The sequence below is a fragment of the Balaenoptera borealis genome (assembly GCF_965194805.1).
Source record: "Balaenoptera borealis genome assembly, chromosome: 18".
Classification (NCBI taxonomy): Eukaryota; Metazoa; Chordata; class Mammalia; order Artiodactyla; family Balaenopteridae; genus Balaenoptera; species Balaenoptera borealis.
The window spans coordinates 65,711,435-65,734,263 of NC_138877.1; the positions used below are offsets into that span (position 1 = coordinate 65,711,435).

At 37.1% G+C, this 22,829-nt stretch overlaps 1 protein-coding gene across 2 annotated transcripts in view; it reads right to left on the reverse strand.

Moving 5' to 3' along the window:
• UGGT2 (UDP-glucose glycoprotein glucosyltransferase 2) overlaps positions 1-18,832 on the reverse strand; it is a 183,971-nt gene extending 165,139 nt beyond the window's left edge. Inside the window, exons 1-4 of one of the 2 annotated variants that reach the window (XM_082366069.1) lie at positions 17,678-18,831; positions 5,035-5,117; positions 607-737; positions 23-135 (exon numbers count right to left, since the gene is read on the reverse strand). In XM_082366069.1, coding sequence (XP_082222195.1) covers positions 23-135; positions 607-737; positions 5,035-5,117; positions 17,678-17,829 — 479 coding nt within the window. In that variant the 5' untranslated portion in view covers positions 17,830-18,831. Of the gene's footprint in view, positions 1-22; positions 136-606; positions 738-5,034; positions 5,118-17,677 lie in introns of both variants that reach the window. The other variant, XM_082366070.1, reaches the window with a different exon arrangement.
• Between the last annotated feature and the right edge of the window lie 3,997 nt (positions 18,833-22,829).

The window sequence follows — 22,829 nt, forward strand, 5'->3', positions numbered from 1 at the left end:
CTATAGCCGATCATTAATTTACCTTGAAGTAGCCTTCTTCAGCAGCTTTTTAATCTCACTAACTTTACACGTGCGTTTCTCATGGATAACCACAAATGCATCACAGCCATCTGGTGGAGGCTCTTCAGCTGCAATCTAAGATTTCAAAGATTACACTTAGCTAGAGTAGTTGATAATTACAATATCATTTTTAAAACTTACACATTACTTTGATTAAAACAGCTTACCAACTACTATTAAGTTATTGCTCTAATTAAAGTAAAAATACATAGACAGAATCAAACATTTTAACAAAATCAACTGTATAGTAGGAAAACATGCTTTGAAATTGTTGAAAACATCCCATTAAATTAAAATTGTCACTACAGTTCACTTCACTGGTGATTAGTCTTCGTAACTGCCTTATCCCAAATAACTACAAAATTACCTAAAATACTCAATTATATTATAATCAATGGTAACAGTGAAAATATAATCGATGCTAGGCTATGGAACCAGGTATTACAAGTTTGGAGATTTTTAGCTAAAGATATTCACATTAAGATAGATGTATGTACATTGCTAGCATGCTTCTTTGTCAAATACAGGTTGGGTATTTTTACATACCTGTTGAAACATCTGAATAGTTGGAGAGTATGCCCTTATAGAGAAAGCAAACTTTAAGAGATTGATATGTAAATTGTCTAAAAACTGTCCAGCTTTCCTCAGGATTAAGTTGTAGTAAGAATAATCTGATTCTACAAAAAGAATTCAAAAGAAAAGGATGTTAGTATTTTGTATTCAACACATTGGCACATCTCTCACTGTATAGCTAATTAAATTGATGTCATATTTTAAGTTTGCAATAGAAGATGTTAGAGCAAAAGGGAAAATCAAGATCTCCAGTTTATTATTCATTTTTATCTTCCAGTGAAGTCCAGGCAATCAATACAAGTCGAGATGAAAATAATCTTGCCATTAAAATCTATTTGGAAGATGCCAACATATCAGACCAATTCACTCCAAGGTTGTAGAGTTATGATGCATAGATAAGATATAGGCCCTACTTACAATTTAAGAGGAGACTAAGAGTAGCAAAGGACTCTATACCATCTCTAGATCAATTCTCAAACAGTAATTAAAAATTATTTGTATAATTATTTGTTTAATGCTGTCCTTCCCATTAAGCTATAAACTGTTAAGGCAAGAATCTTTTCTAGCCTTTCAATTATACCTTTCTACTCTTGGCACACAAAACAGGCATCTAATACATTTCTGGAATTAATATTTAAGAAGTGAATAGACCTCTTCATTCTAGGCCAATAATACTTTCCTAATCCAGTAATTTCAAAGAGTCATCATACGAGAGTAGGTGTGCTCATTCACTTCTACTTTAACAAACTATAGGTGATTTTCTCAGGAAGTTATGGTGAGTTACCCCCCAAGAATCAAAAAGTAAGGCAATACTTGCCTTCAATAGTAAAAGCAATATGAAAGCAATTAGAGAAGAGATGTTATCTTAAAAATGGATCTTAAAAAAGACATAATAGCTATAGGGTCAACAAAACAGTCAAAATTAATGTAATAATATAACAAAAAAAAAGACTACATCAGTCAAAAGGACATTGGTTTTATAGGAAAACAGAGAAGAGGGTCAACAAAAACAAATGTGAGTAGTGCCTGACCACAGACATCCAAATTTGTCAAGGTCACTATTAAGGCTGTCTCTAATGTAGTAATGGATATAGGATTCAGGGGTTACAGAAAGTAAACCTATGTATTTTTAGGCTTAACTTGCAAGATAATCATGGATGCATTGGACTATTTTAGCTAATGTTTAAAAATAACTAAATCCATGCTGACCATCTAACCTGCTGATAATGATTTTGCTTTTTCAATTTCTTTCACCTTTCACTTGATTTTTTACCTATTGGCATTTAATATACATAAATCACTCATCTTTAAAAAAAAAAAAAGAGAGGCAGCAGTACGTGATGAGTCAGGTACTGATTCACCTTATTTGCTTCATAGTCAATCTTGAAAGACTTAACAATACTTATCTCTACTTCCTCAACCTACTGTAGTTTTTATTACTATACCAGTAAAAGCGCTCTCAAAGTCACCACTAATTTTTCTTTTGTTAAAAGCTTAGTATTTATATTACTTGGTTCTTCTTTAGTATTTGATAATGTCTGTCACTTAGCACTTCATATTCCCCTGGCTTTCATGACATCACACTTTCTAGGTTTTCACCCACCTCCACTGGTGCTCCCTAGTCTCTACTGCATGTTCTTCCTCTGGTTATCTCTTAAATACTGGTGTTCTTTATTTTCTTCTCATTCTATCTCTTTTCCCTATAACTGCAATTACCTTCTTGATGTTGATAACTCCCAAATTCTACCTTTTAGCTTAGATTTTTTTTTTAACCTAAATCTCTCACTTACATCAGCTTACTAGATATCCTCACTTGGATATTCCACAAGCACTTCAAATGTGACACGTCCAGATGGCAATCTTCCTACCCCAAACCTGGTTCTCAATTGTAAGTAACTGAGTTAGAAATGTCATAGCATTTTCTAAAAATCTTTCCATTAAAATATACGAGCAACTCTACTTGTGTAGAAAACATTAAAATCTTGAAGGACTTTGAGAATGAGATTTTTATATGCTGAGAACATGGAGAAGGGGAAATAAATAGGGGCTCTGGAGTCAGATAAACCTTGCTTGATATTTCTGATTCACCACACAAAACTACAAAGGTTAGCTAATATCATGCCACTTGAATCTTGAGACATCAATAAATATATAACTCTGTGGCAGACCCATACAAAATGATTTAAAAACAGGCAATTCAATGTTTAAAAGGTCTGAATATGCTGGCACATAATGTAAACTGTCCTCACGAAATGGCAGGAAACTAGCACCTGAATTCAAAGAGTTAATGTTCAACTTTTACAATTTTTTTAGGCAAGTAGATCACTGAAATTATTTTTCAGTGGAGAGTATTTAGAGGGTCTCATGGAGATTCAACAACCTAGAAAATTACAAGTAACTAAGGATTTTAAATGTTTCCTCTAGGATAACGTCTTGAAAACAAATTCAGTAAAATCTGATAGCTTGTGACATATTTAATTCCTCATGTATACCATTTCTTCCTACACCTAACATGGTCAGCAATGAGGCAGCAATATGCATTTGGCTCTCACCATTATGAACAAGTTCAACAGAATTATAGTTTTGTGTTAGTAATTCTTATTTAATACAATTCATTTTAGGTTCAACCCTGAAACACATACATCTCCTATGCTTAAAGTAGAGTTTAGGTACTCCTGAGCTTATATCCCAACTTGTTGATGACCTGCCACCAGTTTGTCCAGACATGCTGTTTTATTTAGGTATAAAATATGCTGACAAATTTGAGCAACTTAAAGGGTTCAAAATTTATAAGAGTAATTTTCAAGATTGCTTCTCCAGTAGAAAATGGCACCAAATAAGGCCATAAAGCATGTACTGAGAACAACAGATTTGGGAAAGGTACACCCAGGATTTTAGGTGAGAGCCAGGAAATCTGGTGTTGGATTTTTTAACTCTCATGAAAACCTGACATATTAATCTAGCTTATTTTTATCTCAAATACCCAAACTAAAATTACCAGGACAAATACAAAACCAACGAACAACAATCACCCATTGCTTTACAAGTAGACTCCTAAGTGGTCACAGTTTCTCCACATAATCTATTCCTGTGGTCTCTTCTGCTCGTCTCCTTTCCCTACGACCTCGTTAAATCCTATCATCCAAAACTCAACTCCAGCATTCACCACTGGAAAGGCTGTCCCGCTCTCTCTGAAATACTGACGGTGCCTCTTAACGCACTTCCGTGTTATACCTATCCCTCCCTATTAAAGTTCTGATCACCTAATAATACATGTAGCTGTTCTGCTGTCTCCATCACATTATAAGGTCTGGAGAACACAGATCACATTTATTCATCTTTGTATTCTCAGTATCTAAAGCAGTGCATACTGTCTCTCGTGACTCAAATAATGATTAATGAATAATGAAGCTTTTTAGTAAAAGTTTTTTGAAAGAGCAAATTACTTGTTTTTGGAAATATTTCAGTTTAAAATATCATTAAAGGCATGTCTGCTCCCTTTATCTTAAACCTATCTCATAAAATCATAAAACTGTTGAACTTCAAAGCCACTTAAGCCAAACAGGCTCTAGTAAATGAACACTTAAAACATTCAAAACCATTGTTCATCTTACATTTACACTCAGGAATAAAATCATAAACTATTTAATCACGGTAGTAAGAAGTTTTCTCTAAGTTAAAAGGCTAAAGAATCCCCTCTTGAGAGATTCCATGTTAATATCATTTATCCTATTCTCTGTAGAGATAGGAAACTAACCTTTTTCTTTAACCTTTCTTTATAATAATTAGTAATTAACCTTTTAGCCTCTGCCGTGAAAACCTAATTTCAGCATCTGATCTTCCTTAAGAAACACATTAATAAACATTAGTTCATTCTAAAAATATATGTATGTATACATAGATATATACTCTCATATATATTAAAAAAAAAGTAGGAATAATTAAGTCCATTTTCTAAATAATGAAATGAAAGCACACAGGTTACCTAACTCGATAAGAACAAGTATTAAAAATCTCTCTAAGAGTTCAGGAGTAAATGTATTCTGGCAAAAAAATCTCAGTATTACTAGATGCAAAACTAATACTATTTCAAAGAAATCTAGGTAAAAAGAAAACCATAATTCAACAATTTCTATTTCTGCTTGATTATAATGAAATATCCAAACACTGCTAATCATATGAGTTTTTTTATAACAAAGTATTAGAACCTTATATTTTTGGAAATGGATGCTTGGAATAGTTTCCATTAAAACATTTTTTTCAAATTTAATATTCAGACTTACTAACCCAATTAAGCATTTACACTTAAACTTTACCATTAAAAACAATAAACATATCTAATATAGGCACATAAATATTGATACATATCTTGAAAGTTGAAATATGTACTACATCACCTACCTGTTTGTTTATAAATTGCTAATTCTTGTACAGTTTCCAAAAACTGCCAAAATTTTTCATTACTTTCTTCTGCCATAAATTCACTATTAAAAAAAAATAAAAGTAATCAGTTAATCGATGGAAATAAAAAATGGTTTCAATACTATAAACTATATTTTAGAGCCAAATTACAACTTCTGGTAAAAACAAAAACCTCCTTAAATAAAAGTCACTGATTTCCATTTACTATAATGCAAAAAGAGAACAAATCGATGATTCTTACCTGAGGTATCATTCTTAACTACAAGCATATAATCATGACTGGAAAAGACTATATGAGAAATTACTTTTGGCTTTTCCTCTTTATTAGCTACAGCTAAAAAATGGATAATTTATTTTGTGTCTCCATGTGAAATGCCACTGAGAAGTATAATTTAACGGCAATAAAGAGAATGTTATATAAAAGTAAAAAGTTAAAAAATAGACTGCTTATTTTTCACAACCAAAACCTGGTTTTATAAACATTTTTTAAAAGTCATATTATCGATTATTTTCATTTAGCTACGTATTTGTGTAGACAATACTTTTATTATTTAAAACAGAAAATATCTTAATCAAAAAATTAACAGAAAATTGATGTATTGCATTAGGTCTTTGGTCTTGAAGCCCAAAGAAACTTCCATTTATCCACAGAGTGTAAGTAATAAAAAAAATAGCCAAAGCAATATAAAGCCTTTTGGAAATAATGAAATAAGTGAAAGATTATTCAGTCCTGTATGAAACAAAGTGCAAGACAACTAAAACAAGTAGATTTAACTATTTAAACCAGAAGAGACACAACCACCAAACAGACAGTACAGACTCTTTGTTACTGCCCACCTTATCTTTCTTTTTAGCCTCAGTAAACCTAAACTAATGCTTAATGTAAATGGGAGGTATTGAGGACATCCAGACACATGCAGAGTGAGAAATTCTTGTGAGTCTGAGATGGTCACTAAAGGGGGAAAAGGAGGTGAGAAAAACTGATTAATTCATCAACATAAACATGACAGACATAGGAATTTAAAGTAATAAGCAACTTCAAAGCAACTCTTGCTATTAATGGTGTCCAACTCAATGGCATTAAAACAAACAAACAAACAAAAAGACTAAAAGCAGAGGAAACTATGGGGATCACTAAATAGGATGTGACCTGAAAAGGACAGGGATGGTACAAAACCTTTAGAAAAGTAGAGTGCAACACTTATTCCCTAATTGACTTGATCAAACAACTACTGACATGCTCATTTATTGTGCAATCACAGGTAAAAGGCTTCTTCCATATGGCAGAATTTATACATGAGTAAATATCATCAGATGTCTCAAATCTTATCATGTGAATTATCTAAACTATGTATGAGTGAGGCCCTGTATGATCCATCCCGAGGCAAACTTCTTCTCCATACGTGGACCTGTAAAACTAAAAAATTATATGCTTCCAAAATGCAATGGTGAGATAGGTGTTCCAAATTCCAAAGATAGACATTCCAATTCCAAAAGGGAGAAAGTAGAAAGTAAAGGAGTCATCAATCCCAAGCAAGTATTAAAGCAATCAAGCAAGCAATCAAGTTCAAATTGCAGCAGAAGATTCTGTTAGGTTTTTAAGACTTGAGCATAACTCTCCATGGCTTATTGCTCCACCCTCTGTGCTGCCTGCCATGGCTTTGCCCTCAGTGTCATTCTCCCTTTTTCTTGAACTGTAGCACACATTTGCAGCCATGTAGTTCTATCAGCCAACTTCCTGCCTATAGAATTTTGGAAGTCTGGCAGCCTTCTCTCATTTCATCCTGTCTCTGTCCCTTTTGATCCAAGCAGGCAGTGTTTCTATTGATGCAACAATCAAAATCCTTGGGTTTCTCCTACGTATCTCACCAGGGTCATGCCATCACACAAGGATCCTCCCCAGATCCTTCTCCTGGATAAGCCCCTCTTTATTCCTGGCATCTGCTGAGATAGCTGAGTGGATCCACAAGTCACACACCTAATCTATACAACAAAAGATATCCAGCCACACATTTGGCCTTCTTTACAGAGCATGCATTCCCAACACCGAGTTTCCTAATTTTAGAATCCTTTGCAATCTGGATAGGCTGAGAGCCTCCCAAATTACCAAAGGCTGCTTCCTTTTTCCTTAACAGTTCCTTTTTCAATTTCTCTCTTTCCTCTTGCATGTTACAGCAACAAGGAGAAACCAGATGATACTTTGCTTGGAAATCCTTTAACACTTTGCTTGGAAATCCTCTTAAATATCCAAGTTCATCGCTTACATGTTCTGTTTTCCACACAACTGTAGAATCCAATTCAGCCAGATTTCTGCCTATATAACAAGGGTCATCTTTCTTTATTTCCAATAACACGTCCCTCAGTTCCTTCTAAGCCCTTGCCAAAAGTGCCTTTAATGTTCATATTTCTACCAACATTTTATTCATAATCATGTAAGTATTCTCTAAGATGACAGAAGCTTTTTTCTATCATGCTCCATACTTTCTTCTAAGTCCTTAACAGAATCACCTTTAATGTCCATATTTATGCCAACAGTCTCCTCAAGGCAATCTAGGCTTTTTCTACCACGTTTCTCAAAACTCTTCCAGCTCCTGCCAGATTCAACAGGTATTTCTACATTTTTAGGTATTTGTTACATCAGTATCCCCACTTCAAGGTACAAAATCAAATTAGTTTCCTATTGCTGCTGTAATAAATTATCAAAAATTTGGTGACTTAAAGCAACAGAAACTTACTGTCTCACAGTTCTGGAAAAGTCCAAAATCAAGGTATTGGTAGGGTTACACTCCCTCCAAGGGCTCTAGGGGACAAACTTTCCTTGCCTCTTCCAGCTTCAGGAGGCTTAAGGTGTTCCTTGGCTTGTGGCTACACCAATCCAATCTCTGTCTCTATTCATATGTCCTCCTCCTCCTTGTATGTGTCTTCTCCTCTTCTGTATCTTATAAGGAAATTGGATTTAGCACCCATCCAGATCCATAACAATCTTGTCTCAAGACCCTTAACTTAATTACATCAGCAAAGATCCTTTTTCCAAATAAGGTAACATTCACAGGTTCCAGGGGTTAGGATATGGACATATCTTTTTGGGAGCCACCATTCAACCCACTACAAGTAATGGGGTTGGTACATCAGAGTGTGGCTAGATTGTGAAGGGCCTTAACGAGCATCCTACAGGAGTTCCAGTTCTAAGACTCCTGAGGCAAGCAGAAATTGAAACATTGCAACTATCAGCCTAAAACTGGGAGAAGTTAGACTGATTCGGAACTGAGTATGAGATCAGATCCATGCAAGCTATGGGAGAAACTGGGGAAAAGGTAGAGGAAGGGGACATATTTTAAACTAGAATACTTTATTTAATAAAAACTGTTTTATTACATCTATACCACAGAAGTACAATGGATCATAAGAGACTATGAACAATTATACACCAACAAATTGGGCAGCCTAGAAGAAATGAATAAACTCCTAGAAATGTACAAACTATCAAGACTGACGCATGAAACAGAAAAATCCAAACAGATTTATTACTAATAAGGAGATTGAATCAGTAATCAAAAGCTTTCCAACAAATAAAAGTCCAGAACCAGACAGCTTCATTGGTGAATTCTACCAAACATTTAAAGTAGAATTAATACTAATCCTCACACTTGTCCAAGAAGAGAAGAGGAAGGAACACTCCCAAACTCATTTTACAAGACCAACATCATCCTGATGCCAAAACCAGAAAAGGACACCACAAGAAAATTACAGGTCAATATTCCTGATGAACATAAATGCAAAAATCCTCAACAAAATATTAACAAACTGAATACAATAATACATTAAAAGGATCATACACCATAATCAAGTTATTCCAGGGATGCAAGGATGGTTCAACACCCACAAATCAATAAATGTGAAACACCACATTAACAAATTAAGGATAAAAATCATATGATCAGCTCAATAGATGCAAAAAACAAAAAGCATTTGAAAAATTTCAACATCCATTAAGAGTAAAAACTCGAAGTGGGTATAAAGGGAATGTACCTCAACATAATAAAGGTCATATACAACAAGCCCACAGCTAAAATCATAGTCAGGCACAAGATCAGGAAAAAGACAAGGATGACCACTCTCACTTTTATTCAGTTTAGTACTTGAAGTCCTAGCCAGAGCAATTAGGCAAGAAAAGAAATTAAAGGCATCCAAATCAGAAAGGAAGAAACCAAACTGTCACTATTTACAGATGACATGACATTATACATAGAAAACCCTAAAGACTCCACCAAAAAAAACTGTGAGAATATATGAATTCAGTAAAGTTACTGGATACAAAAATCAGTATACAAAAACCTGTTGGGTTTCTATACATTAATAATGAACTATCAGAAAGAGAAATTTAAAAAACAATCCTGTTTACAACTGCATCAAAAAAATACCTAGGAATAAATTTAACCAAGGCAGTCAAAGACCTGTACACTGAAAACTATAAGACAATGATGAAAGAAATTGAAGACAACAGAAATAAATGAAGACAACACAAATAAATGGAAAGATATTCTATGTCCATGGATTGGAAGAATATTGTTACAGTCTCCATACAATGCAAAGCAACATCCAGAGTCAACACAACCCCTATCAAAATTCCAATGCCATTTTTCACAGATATAGAACAAACAATCCTAAAATTTGTATGAAACCACAAAGACCTCCAAAATTCAAAATAATCTTAAGAAAAGCTAGAGGCATCATGCTCCTTGACTTCCAACTATATTACAAAGCTATACAATGAAAACAGTATGGTACTGGCACACATAGATCAATGGGACAGAACAGAGAGCCCAAAAACAAATCCACGCATATACGGTCAATTAATTTATGATGAAGGAGCCAAGAATATACAACGGGGAAAGGAGAGTCTCTTCAATAAATGGTGTTGGGAAAACCAGATAGCCGTGTGCAAAAGAACGAAACTAGACCACTATCTTACACCATATACAAAAAGTAACTCAAAATAGATTAAAGACTTGAACATAAGACCTGAAACCATAAAACTCCTAGAAGAAAACATAGGCAGTAGCTCCTTGACATCAGTCTTGGCGATGATTTTTTTCTATTTCACTCCAAAAACAAAGGCAACAAATGCAAAAATAAACAAGTAGGACTATATCAAACTAAAAAGCCTCTGCACAGCAAAGGAAATCATTAACAAGATGAAAAAGCAAAAATCCAAAGCTGAACCCCGGGAGCTGTGCGAACAAAGAAGAGAAAGGGAAATCTCTCCCAGCAGCCTCAGAAGCAGCGGATTAAAACTCCACAAACAACTTGATGTGCCTGCATTTGTTGAATACCTGAATAGACAACGAATCATCCCAAATTCAGGAGGTGGACTTTGGGAGCAGGATATATTAATTTTTCCCCTTTTCATTTTTTTCCGTGTGGATGAAAGGCTCTTGGTGCTCCAGCCAGGCATCAGGGCTGTGCCTCTGAGGTGGGAGAGCCAACTTCAGGACACTGGTCCACAAGAGACCTCCCAGCTCCACATAATACCAAACGGCGAAAATCTCTCAGAGATCTCCATCTCAACATCAAGACCCAGCTTCACTCAACGACCAGCAAGCTACAGTGCTGGACACCCTATGCCAAAAAACTAGCAAAACAGGAACACAGCCCCATCCATTAGCAGAGAGGCTGCCTAAAATCATAATAAGGCCACAGACACCCCAAAACACACCACCAGACGTGGACGTGCCCACCAGAAAGACAAGATCCAGCCTCATCCACCAGAACACAGGCACTAGTTCCCTCCACCAGGAAGCCTACACAACCCACTGAACCAACCTTAGCCACTGGGGACAGATACCAAAAACAACGGGAACTATGAACCTGTAGTCTGTGAAAAGGAGACCCCAAACACAGTAACATAAGCAAAATGAGAAGACAGAAAAACACACAGCAGATGAAGGAGCAGGGTCAAAACACACCAGACCTAACAAATGAAGAGGAAATAGGTAGTCTACCTGAAAAAGAATTCAGAATAATGATAGTAAGGATGATCCAAAATCTTGGAAATAGAATAGACAAAATGCAAAAAACATTTAACAAGGACGTAGAAGAACTAAAGAGGAACCAAGCAATGATGAAAAACACAATAAATGAAATTAAAAATACTCTAGATGGGATCAATAGCAGAATAACTGAGGCAGAAGAACAGATAAGTGACCTGGAAGATAAAATGGTGGAAATAACTACTGCAGAGCAGAATAAAGAAAAAAGAATGAAAAGAACTGAGGACAGTCTCAGAGACCTCTGGGACAACATTAAACACACCAACATTCGAATTATAGGGGTCCCAGAAGAAGAAGAGAAAAAGAAAGGGACTGAGAAAATATTTGAAGAGATTATAGTTGAAAACGACCCTAATATGGGAAAGGAAATAGTTAATCAAGTCCTGGAAGCACAGAGAGTCCCATACAGGATAAATCCAAGGAGAAACACGCCAAGACACATATTAATCAAACTGTCAAAAATTAAATATAAGGAAAACATATTAAAAGCAGCAAGGGAAAAACAACAAATAACACACAAGGGAATCCCCATAAGGTTAACAGCTGATCTTTCAGCAGAAACTCTGCAAGCCAGAAGGGAGTGGCAGGATATACTTAAAGTGATGAAGGAGAAAAACCTACAACCAAGATTACTCTACCCAGCAAGGATCTTATTCAGATTTGATGGAGAAATTAAAACCTTTACAGACAAGCAAAAGCTGAGAGAGTTCAGCACCACCAAACCAGCTTTACAACAAATGCTAAAGGAACTTCTCTAGGCAAGAAACACAAGAGAAGGAAAACACCTACAATAACAAACACAAAATATCTAAGAAAATGGGAATAGGAACATACATATTGATAATTACCTTAAATGTAAATGGATTAAATGCTCCCACCAAAAGACACAGACTGGCTGAATGGATACAAAAACAAGACCCATCTATATGCTGTCTACAAGAGACCCACTTCAGACCTAGAGACACATACAGACTGAAAGTGAGGGGATGGAAAAAGATATTCCATGCAAATGGAAATCAAAAGAAAGCTGGAGTAGCAATTCTCATATCAGACAAAATAGACTTTAAAATAAAGACTATTACAAGAGACAAAGAAGGACACTATATAATGATCAAGGGATCGATCCAAGAGGAAGGTATAACAATTGTAAATATTTATGCACCCAACATAGGAGCACCTCAATACATAAGGCAAATACTAACAGTCATAAAAGGGGAAATCAACAGCAACACAATCATATTAGGGGACTTTAACACCCCACTTTCACCAATGGACAGATCATCTAAAATGAAAATAAATAAGGAAACACAAGCTTTAAATGATACATTAAACAAGATGGACTTAATTGATATTTATAGGACATTCCACCCAAAAACAACAGAATACGCATTTTTCTCTAGTGCTCATGGAACATTCTCCAGGATAGATCATATCTTGGGTCACAAATCAAGCCTTGGTAAATTTAAGAAAATTGAAATCGTATCAAGTATCTTTTCCGACCACAATGCTATGAGACTAGATATCAGTTACAGGAAAAGATCTGTAAAAAATACAAACACATGGAGGCTACACAATACACTACTTAATAACGAAGTGATCACTGAAGAAATCAAAGGGGAAGTCAAAAAATACCTAGAAACAAATGACAATGGAGACACGACGACCCAAAACCTATGGGATGCAGCAAAAGCAGTGCTAAGAGGGAAGTTTATAGCAATACAAGCCTATCTCAAGAAACAGGAAACACCTCGGATAAACAACCTAACCTTGCACCTAAAGCAATTAGAGAAAGAAGAACAAAAAAACCCCAAAGCTAGCAGAAGGAAAGAAATCATAAATATCAGATCAGAAATAAATGAAAAAGAAATGAAGGAAACAATAGCAAAGATCAAAAAAACTAAAAGCTGGTTCTTTGAGAAGATAAACAAAATTGATAAACCATTAGCCAGACTCATCAAGAGAAAAAGGGAGAAGACTCAAATCAATAGAATTAGAAATGAAAAAGGAGAAGTAACCACTGACACTGCAGAAATACAAACAATCATGAGAGATTACTACAAGCAACTCTATGCCAATAAAATGGACAACCTGGAAGAAATGGACAGATTCTTAGAAATGCACAACCTGCCGACACTGAACCAGGAAGAAATAGAAAATATGAACAGACCAATCACAAGCACTGAAACTGAAACTGTGATTAAAAATCTGCCAACAAAGAAAAGCCCAGGACCAGATGGCTTCACAGGTGAATTCTATCAAACATTTAGAGAAGAGCTAACACCTATCCTTCTCAAACTATTCCAAAATATTGCAGAGGGAGGAACACTCCCAAACTCATTCTACGAGGCCACCATCACCCTGATACCAAAACCAGACAAAGATGTCACAAAGAAAGAAAACTACAGGCCAATATCACTGATGAACACAGGTGCAAAAATCCTCAACAAAATACTAGCAAACAGAATCCAACAACACATTAAAAGGATCATACACCATGATCAAGTGGGGTTTATTCCAGGAATGCAAGGATTCTTCAATATACGCAAATCAATCAACGTGACACATCATATTAACAAATTGAAGAAGAAAAACCATATGATCATCTCAATAGATGCAGAGAAAGCTTTCAACAAAATTCAACACCCATTTATGATAAAAGCCCTGCAGAAAGTAGGCATGAGGGAAATTTCCTCAACATAATAAAGGCCATATATGACAAACCCACAGCCAACATTGTCCTCAATTGTGAAAAACTGAAACCATTTTCACTAAGATCAGGAACAAGACAAGGTTGCCCACTCTCACCACTATTATTCAACATAGTTTTGGAAGTGTTAGCCACAGCAATCAGAGAAGAAAAAGAAATAAAAGGAATCCAAATAGGAAAAGAAGTAAAGCTGTCACTGTTTGCAGATGACATGATACTATACATAGAGAATCCTAAAGATGCTACCAGAAAACTACTAGAGCTAATCAATGAATTTGGTAAAGTAGCAGGATACAAAATTAATGCACAGAAATCTCTTGCATTTCTATACACTAATGACGAAAAATCTGTAAGTGAAATTAAGAAAACACTCCCATTTACCACTGCAACAAAAAGAATAAAATATCTAGGAATAAAGCTACCTAAGGAGACAAAAGACCTGTATGCAGAAAATTATAAGACACTGATGAAAGAAAGTAAAGATGATACAAATAGATGGAGAGATATACCATGATCTTGGACTGGAAGAATCAACATTGTGAAAATGACTCTACTACCCAAAGCAATCTACAGATTCAATGCAATCCCTATCAAACTACCACTGGCATTTTTCACAGAACTAGAACAAAAAATTTCACAATTTGTATGGAAACACAAAAGACCCCGAATAGCCAAAGCAATCTTGAGAACGAAAAATGGAGCTGGAGGAATCAGGCTCCCTGACTTCACACTATACTACAAAGCTACAGTAATCAAGACAGTTTGGTACTGGCACAAAAACAAAACTATAGATCAATGGATCAGGATAGAAAGCCCAGAGATAAACCCACGCACATATGGTCACCTTATCTTTGATAAAGGAGGCAAGCATATACAATGGAGAAAAGACAGCCTCTTCAATAAGTGGTGCTGGGAAAACTGGACAGCTACATGTAAAAGAATGAAATTAGAACACTCCCTGACACCATACACAAAAATAAACTCAAAATGGATTAAAGACCTAAGTGTAAGGCCAGACACTATCAAACTCTTAGAGGAAAACAGAGGCAGAACTCCCTATGACATAAATCACAGCAAGGTCCTTTTTGACCCAACTCCTAGAGAAATGGAAATAAAAACACAAATAAACAAATGGGACCTAATGAAACTTAAAAGCTTTTGCACAGCAAAGGAAACCATAAACAAGACCAAAAGACAACCCTCAGGATGGGAGAAAATATTTGCAAATGAAGCAACTGACAAAGGATTAATCTCCAAGATTTACAAGCAGCTCATGCAGCTCAATATCAAAAAAACAAACAACCCAATCCAAAAATGGACAGAAGACCTAAATAGACATTTCTCCAAAGAAGATATACAGATGGACAACAGACACATGAAAGAATGCTCAACATCATTAATCATTAGAGAAATGCAAATCAAAACTACAATGAGATATCATCTCACACTGGTCAGAATGGCCATCATCAAAACATCTATAAACAATAAATGCTGGAGAGGGTGTGGAGGAAAGGGAACACTCTTGCACTGTTGGTGGGAATGTAAATTGATACAGCCACTATGGAGAACAGTATGGAGGTTCCTTAAAAAACTAAAAATAGAACTACCATATGACCCAGCAATCCCACTACTGGGCATATACCCTGAGAAAACCATAATTCAAAAAGAGTCATGTACCAAAATGTTCACTGCAGCTCTATCTACAATAACCAGGACATGGAAGCAACCTAAGTGTCCATCATCGGATGAATGGATAAAGAAGATGTGGCACATATATACAATGGAATATTACTCAGCCATAAAAAGAAATGAAATGGAGGTATTTGTAGTGAGGTGTATGGAGTTAGAGTCTGTCATACAGAGTGAAGTAAGTCAGAAAGAGAAAAACAAATACAGTATGCTAACACGTATATATGGAATCTAAGGGAAAATAAAGGTCATGAAGAACCTAGTGGCAAGATGGGAATAAAGACACAGACCTACTAGAGAATGGACTTGAGGATATGGGGAGGGGGAGGGGTAAGATGTGACAGGGTGAGAAAAAAAAAAGATGAAAAAGCAACTACTGAATGGGAGAAAATATCTGAACATCATATATCTGATAAGGGGTTAATAATCAAAATACGTAAAGAACTCATACAACTCAATAGGAAAAAAAGAACACCAAACAATCCAATTAAAAACTGGACAGAATTTGAATAGACATTTTTCTAAAGAAGACATACAAATGCCAACAGGTACATGAAAAGGTGCTCTCAACATCACTAATCATCAGAAAAATGCAAATCAAAACTACAGTGAGATATCACCTCACACCTGTTAGAATAATGGCTATTATCAAAAAGACAAGAGATAACAAGTGTTGGAGAGGATGTGGAGAAAAAGGAACCTTTCTGCACTGTTGTGGGGAACGTAAACTGGTGGAGCCACTATGGAAAATAGTATGGAGGTTCGTCAAAATTTTTTAAAAACAACTATCACATGATCCAGCAATTCCACTTCTGGGTATTTATGCAAAGGAAGTGAAAACACTATAACTGGAAAAAATGTAAGCACTCCTATGTTCAGTGCAGCATTATTTACAATGGCCAAGATATGGAAACAACCTAAGAATCCACTGAATGATGAATGAATACAGAAAATGTGGTACACACACACGAATATCATTCAGCCATAAGAAGGAAATCCTGCTATTTGTGAGAACGTCGATATACCTGAGGGCATTTTGCTCAGTGAAATAACAGACAGAACAAATACCCTATGAAATCTTAAAACAAACACAACATCAATAAACAAATGAGCTCATATACAGAGAACAGATTGGGTGCCAGAAGCAGGAAGGCAGGTGAAATGGGTGAAGGTGGTCAAACAGTACAAATGTTCTGCTACAAAATAAATAGGTCATGGGGATGTAATGTACAGTATGATGACTAAAGTTTTAATACTGTACTGTATATTGTGAAGCTGTCAAGAGAGATCTTAAAAGTTCTCATCACAAGAAAAGAAACTTTTGTAACTACGTGTGGTGACAGATGTTAACTGGACTTATGTGGTGATAATTTCACAACATGTAAATACATCAGATAATTATGTTGTACACCTGAAACTAATATGCTACATCAATTATAGCTCAATTTAAAAATCTGTTTTAGTATCAATATCTTACATATGTAATGTCACGTGGGGTGACGAAGACTCTTTTTAGAACCAAAAGCTGTTGCTTTGGTGAACTACAAATGCAACCGGCATTAAAAGTTCATGCCGGTTAAAACAGGAAAAAACTTTCAAATTTTGTTTAACTACTGGAATACTAAGAGCAAAATTCAATAGCTCCAAGTTTTGTTTCTCCACAATAAATGAAACCTTATGCACTAACCCCAGTGAATGAGATTCAGAAAGAAGTAATGGCTTTGGGAAGCTGTCTTCTCCACAGGAAGCCTAGGAGCTGACCGAATAATGTTATCATCTTGAAGCCAGGTGCTTCAAATACCGGTTCCTAAAAAGAACTGCCTACATCCATTGAAGAGCTTGCATTAAACGCCACGGTCTACCTCCCATTCTTCCTTTCCTCTTTCGTAAATGCTAAGAAAATCCAAACGAATTAAACAAAGTTTTAAAACCCGTGGGTGAGGCAAAGTACGAAGGCGGGGAAAAGGAATTGCAAGTGAGTGCGACGCACAGGGTAGCAGGGGGAGGAGGTGATGCTCTGAGGGTCAAAGCACCAGCGGCGGTGCAAGAAGCTGGCTGCCGGCGGGCTAAGAGACGGCGTCCCAGGCGCCGTCGGGGTCCCGGACGCCCCGTGCGTCCCGGCCCCGCCGGACCCTCCCTCCGCGCGGGCTCGGCAGACGGTCCGGCCCGCACTCACCTGGCCTCTAGCAGCAGCGGGGTCTCCGGCCACTTCGCGGCCAAGTTGGCAGTCACCGCCTTGGACGCGGAGGCGGTCCGCGCGCCGAGCAGCGAGAGCCAGAGCGCGGTGGAGCCCAGGAGCAGCCGCACCACGTCGCCAGCCTTCGCCATGACGCGGGCGCGGAGGAGGAAGCGCGATCCCCTCGGACCCGGCGCCCACAGCCCGCAGCCACTAAGCTACCGCTGGCTCCTCCCGCAGCGCGGCCGCCCACTTCCGGTGGAGGGAGCCCGAGTCCGTTACTCGGACCGGGGCCTGGCTTGGGCCGAGCGCATGCGCCGAGCGCTCTGGCGCCGTCCCGTGAGCCGCCAAGGACTGAGCCCTGAGCCACGTAGGTGCGGGCGGCGCCGGAATGCGGAGCGTGGTTGATGCTCCGGCGGGTCCACAACTGGGACCTCCGGTTCTCGGACAGAGGCTCTGGGGCACGCGGCCAGGAGACTGAAGTGGGATTTTGGCCGACTAAGGCTGGCTGGAGATGGCGAAATCTGGAAGCGAAGGCACGAACCAGCGTGGTTATTAGCCACATTGCACAGGCGGAAAACAAGGCCTATCAAAGTCAAATACCTACCTCGTGGAATTCTGAAATTGTATTGCATATTCGAGTCACCTGGTAGATCTTTTAAAAAGCCCTATGCCGAGACCACACTACGCAGCAATTACAGGGGAATATCTGGGGGTGAGATTCAGGCATCAATAGTATTTAGTCCGCCCTTCCCCCCAGGTGCTTCGAGTATGCGGAAACCAGTGACATCACCCGGAGGGCTTGTTAAAACCCAGGATGCTGGGCCTCATCCCGGTGTTTCTGATTAAGTAGGTTTGGTGTGGGGGCTGATAATTTGCATTTCACATCCATCAAGTTCCCAGGTTATGCTGATACTGCTGGCTGGGAACTATGCTTTTAGCCTTTGTCCTCAAAAGTGGTCCACAGTCCAGAAGCGTCAGCATCACGGGTGAGCTTATTAGAAATGCAGAATCTCAAGCCCCACCCCAGCCCTATTGACTCCAAGCCCCTAGATTAACAGGCACCCCACGTGATATCTGTGCTCCTTAAAGTTTTGAGAAGAGCTGTTTTAGAAGATTACAGGTGAAAATGCGTAGAAAGTTGTTTGCATAGATAGCTGTATGCGTAGATAGTTGTTTTTGTCATTATCAGCCAAAATGACACAGCTGTGATTGAGTCTCGATTTCAACCAAGGACTGTCTGACCCGAAAACTCATCAGGTTCAAAAACAAAACCTTGGAACAGAGTTAACTGGTTTTCCAGTACATATGACTCATCAACTCAAAATACTCAGTTTTATTTAACTGGGCAGTGGTGAAGCCTCAAGATTCTGGCTGCTAGTCAGGAATGATTCTTTTTCTATTCAGAAGAGAGGAAATTTATTGTAAATATTAAAATATATGGTAAAGAGACGCAGCAGCCGGGGAAACTAGTTTCGGGGGATGCACTGATCTATTCCTTTTTTCCCCCGTTACTCCCTTGCTCTATAGGAACTCTGGGTCTCTCCAAGTTGCTGAAACATGACCACTACACTTTTTCTTTTCCCCTCATTTGCTTAGTAAGTATATACCTTTTCTTGGAAGACCTTGCTCTGGAAATTCTACTCAGGTCTCACTTCCTGAGGTTAACCTTCATTTCCTGATTTCTCGCACTTGGTATGATCTATCCGTCCTTTAAATTCCCATAAGCTCTTGATTTTAACTGTCATATACCACTTATAATTCTCACTTTAGAATTTGAACACAGTGCTTATTTATTCTTCTACTAGAGATGATATATTCCCTGAGGGCTCATGCCTTATTCATTTTTAGCATCCCTTGCAGTACCTAGCACAGTACATGTTACTGAGGCTCAATAAATATTGAAGAGCACTTGTATTATGGATTGGTAAGCAGCAATCTAAGGCAGATGAGTCAGGAGCTTCATTTCTATCCATAGAGCATAAGAAAGAACATATTATGACTCCTTCACAGGTATTTAATTAACTCCTCATTTCCACTTATTTTTGGACTGAATTTTTGACTGAGATTGTGGGATGAAGGAAATAAACTATTGGCAGTGAATGTCTTAAATGTCAGCATATCTGATGGGTTGATTTGCCGTTTAAAAAGTCACATGAAATACACTATTAAAGGACACTACTAAAACATATATTATTATACATTCCAGTACATTTGAGTTCAGAATAGTGAGGAATACATTTCTCTTTTAAATGTAATGAAATTAATCGAATGCAGGGCTATTTGTTTACATAATTATTATACATTTTAGCTTATATAGTATTTTCCTAGAAATTTAAATGGGTTTGAAATATTCCTCAGACTGGTCATCCCTGGGCATAATCCTCTACTGCAGAACAAAAGAAAGAGTAGGACTGAATGATATTTAAGTGTTGGAAGAGGTCACTGAGAGGACATGACCACAGGCTGACCCTTGAGCAGATCCTGGCCATTAGAGACTCCTTACTCCCTCCTTGGAATGTATATTTCACTCACGGCTTCTGCACTAGGAACCACTTGAAGGAAGCAGCCTGAGAGAATAATGTTATTGAGACCATCTGGACTGTATACATGCCTGAACCCCATTAAGGCCTCTATTTGAACTTTTAAGATTCTGGCGGGTGGGTACAGAGCTCTATTATTCTTGTAGCCCCCTATAACAAGCCTCGTGTGTAAGTTTCCCTTGCTGATGAAGACTGCCACCTGCCAATCTGGAGTAATCTTCCTAATTCTCTGGTCTCTCTTTGCCATCTGTATATGGGGGCCAGATTCTAATTTCACCTGGGGAACTCCTGAGGCTGTGAACCAACATTAAGGTCTCTTCTATATGTCATTTCTAAGGACAGATAGAAAAACTAAAATGCAAAAATTAAGTGACTCAGTAAAAGTCACTCAAGTTAGTGGAGCACCCAAGTATTCCAAACTCTGTTATCCATAATCCTTTGGCACAGATTGGCTGTGAACTGAATGTAGTTCAGGAACACAATTGTGCTTTAATATTTCTTAGCAAAATGTTATTCAAAGGTATTCACATTGGGATAATATGAATGGAAATTGATGAGGATAGCAGTTTTCACTGTATGTGGAAGAAGTGATTAATGAATGCTTTATAATAAGAATATTGTGTTTAATAGAATAAATCATCTTGAATTATTTTTAGGCACAGCATAGACTATTTAATGAAAATAGTGGTTACTGTTACTGCCAAATTATCATGTAGTAGAATAAACCTTTAATTCTCTCCACCTAAATAAATTCTCACAGCTGCAATTGCTTTTAAAAATTATCACCCCTAGGTCTTCCAGATATCCCTTATTAAGAAAGACCCTATTCTCATTTTTTAATTTGAGTATCTTAAACACAACAATTTCCCCTTATCCTTGGGGAATATGTTCCAAGACCCCCAGTGAATGCCTGAAACCATAGATAGTACCCTGTCTATACTATTTTTTTTCCTATACACACACACCTATGATAAATTAGACACAGAGATTGACAGCAATAACTAATAATAAAATAGAACAATTATAACAACATACTATGATAAAAGTTACGTGAAGGTGGTCTCTCTCTCCCTCTCAAAATACCTTATTGTACAAATATAAAGCCTTTTGCATCTTAACTGTTTATCGTGCACTGTGGCCATAACTTTTGCAGCTTGAGGTGCGACAGCAAAACTAGCATAGATTTCTCTTTCCTTCTTCACAATTTCACAGATAGAAGATTCGTTCTTACCGTAGATCTTAGCAACCTCAGCATGTGATTTTTTTTCCTTATTAGGGCAAGAACTTTCACCTTTCCACTTAAAAAAATAACTTTATGGCTTCTCTTTGGCATACCTGATTTGCCAGCATCACTACTCTTGTGCTTCGGGGCCATTGTGAAGTAAACTAAGGGTTACTTGAACACAAAGCACTGCGATATCCCAACAGTTGATCTGATAACCCAGACAGATGGTTACTAAGTGACTTTGTTCAGTGGATGCACTGAACAAAGGGATGATTCACCTCCCCAGTGGGATGACTCAAGATTTCATCCCTCCGTTGGGAACGGAGTATGATTTAAAACTTATGAATTGCTTATTTCTAGAATTTTCCATTTAGTATTTTGGACCACAGTTGATTGCGGGTAACTGAAAGCTCAGAAGGTGAAACCACAGAGAAGAGGGGGCTACTGGACACGAAAATCCTGCTCTTCATTCCACGTGGGAAGAATTTATAGGCTTAAGTAATTTGTTATGCTTTTCCTCCCTTAGCCAGATTACCCCAAAATCATAACCAAAGAGTAATGGTTTAGTTTCCTTTAAGTATCAGCAGTAAACTTGATTTTTTAGGTTTGCATATTTTATTTAGAATAGATTACAAGTGCCTCACAAATGTTTAATTCCAGGTACGTTTGATGAAATTTTCAAATAGCAAATTAAGTATGTGAAATATGTAATTTTTAAATTAATCATTTGGGATGATATTAGAACTTTAAATCTGCTATTTAACAGCCTTCTGTTCTTATATACGTGGTCAGTATTTTATAATTATGCATTCAAAGTTTGCTATGTCACTATTCTGCTGCTTCTATTATTTGTTTTATTTCTCCAGCAAAACACCCAGGATTGAAATGTGTTGGTGGAAGACAAAGAAAAGTATATTCTGTGTTTACATCTTCTAGTAGAAGTTTGTATAGTTATGTGCACAAACATTATTTTCTTCAAAATATATTGTATATCATCTATGGGAAGAAGACTGTATCAAAAATTGGGAAAAATACTGAGATAAAACGGTTAGTGTCTTCAAAGGCCTTAGAGTGTAGTAAGAACATAAGAACTTATATCAATGTATTATTACAGAGAAAAGTTAATAAAGTTCTATGAAAGTCCAGAAGAAGACACATTTTTAAGAAATCTTGTTGAACCAATAAACCAATGAACAGCAAATTTTCTCATTAAAATTATTTCCTGAGTTTAAATCTAGCACTTTGAGAAGCTGTACAAATTCTTTCAATCCCTAGGGAAGCATCTGAAAAATACTGTCATGATTATTGACCACAAAAACAGTCATGTGTAAAGCAGCTACTTTACATTTATGTCATGAAACACGGTCTCAAACCCTAAGTGACA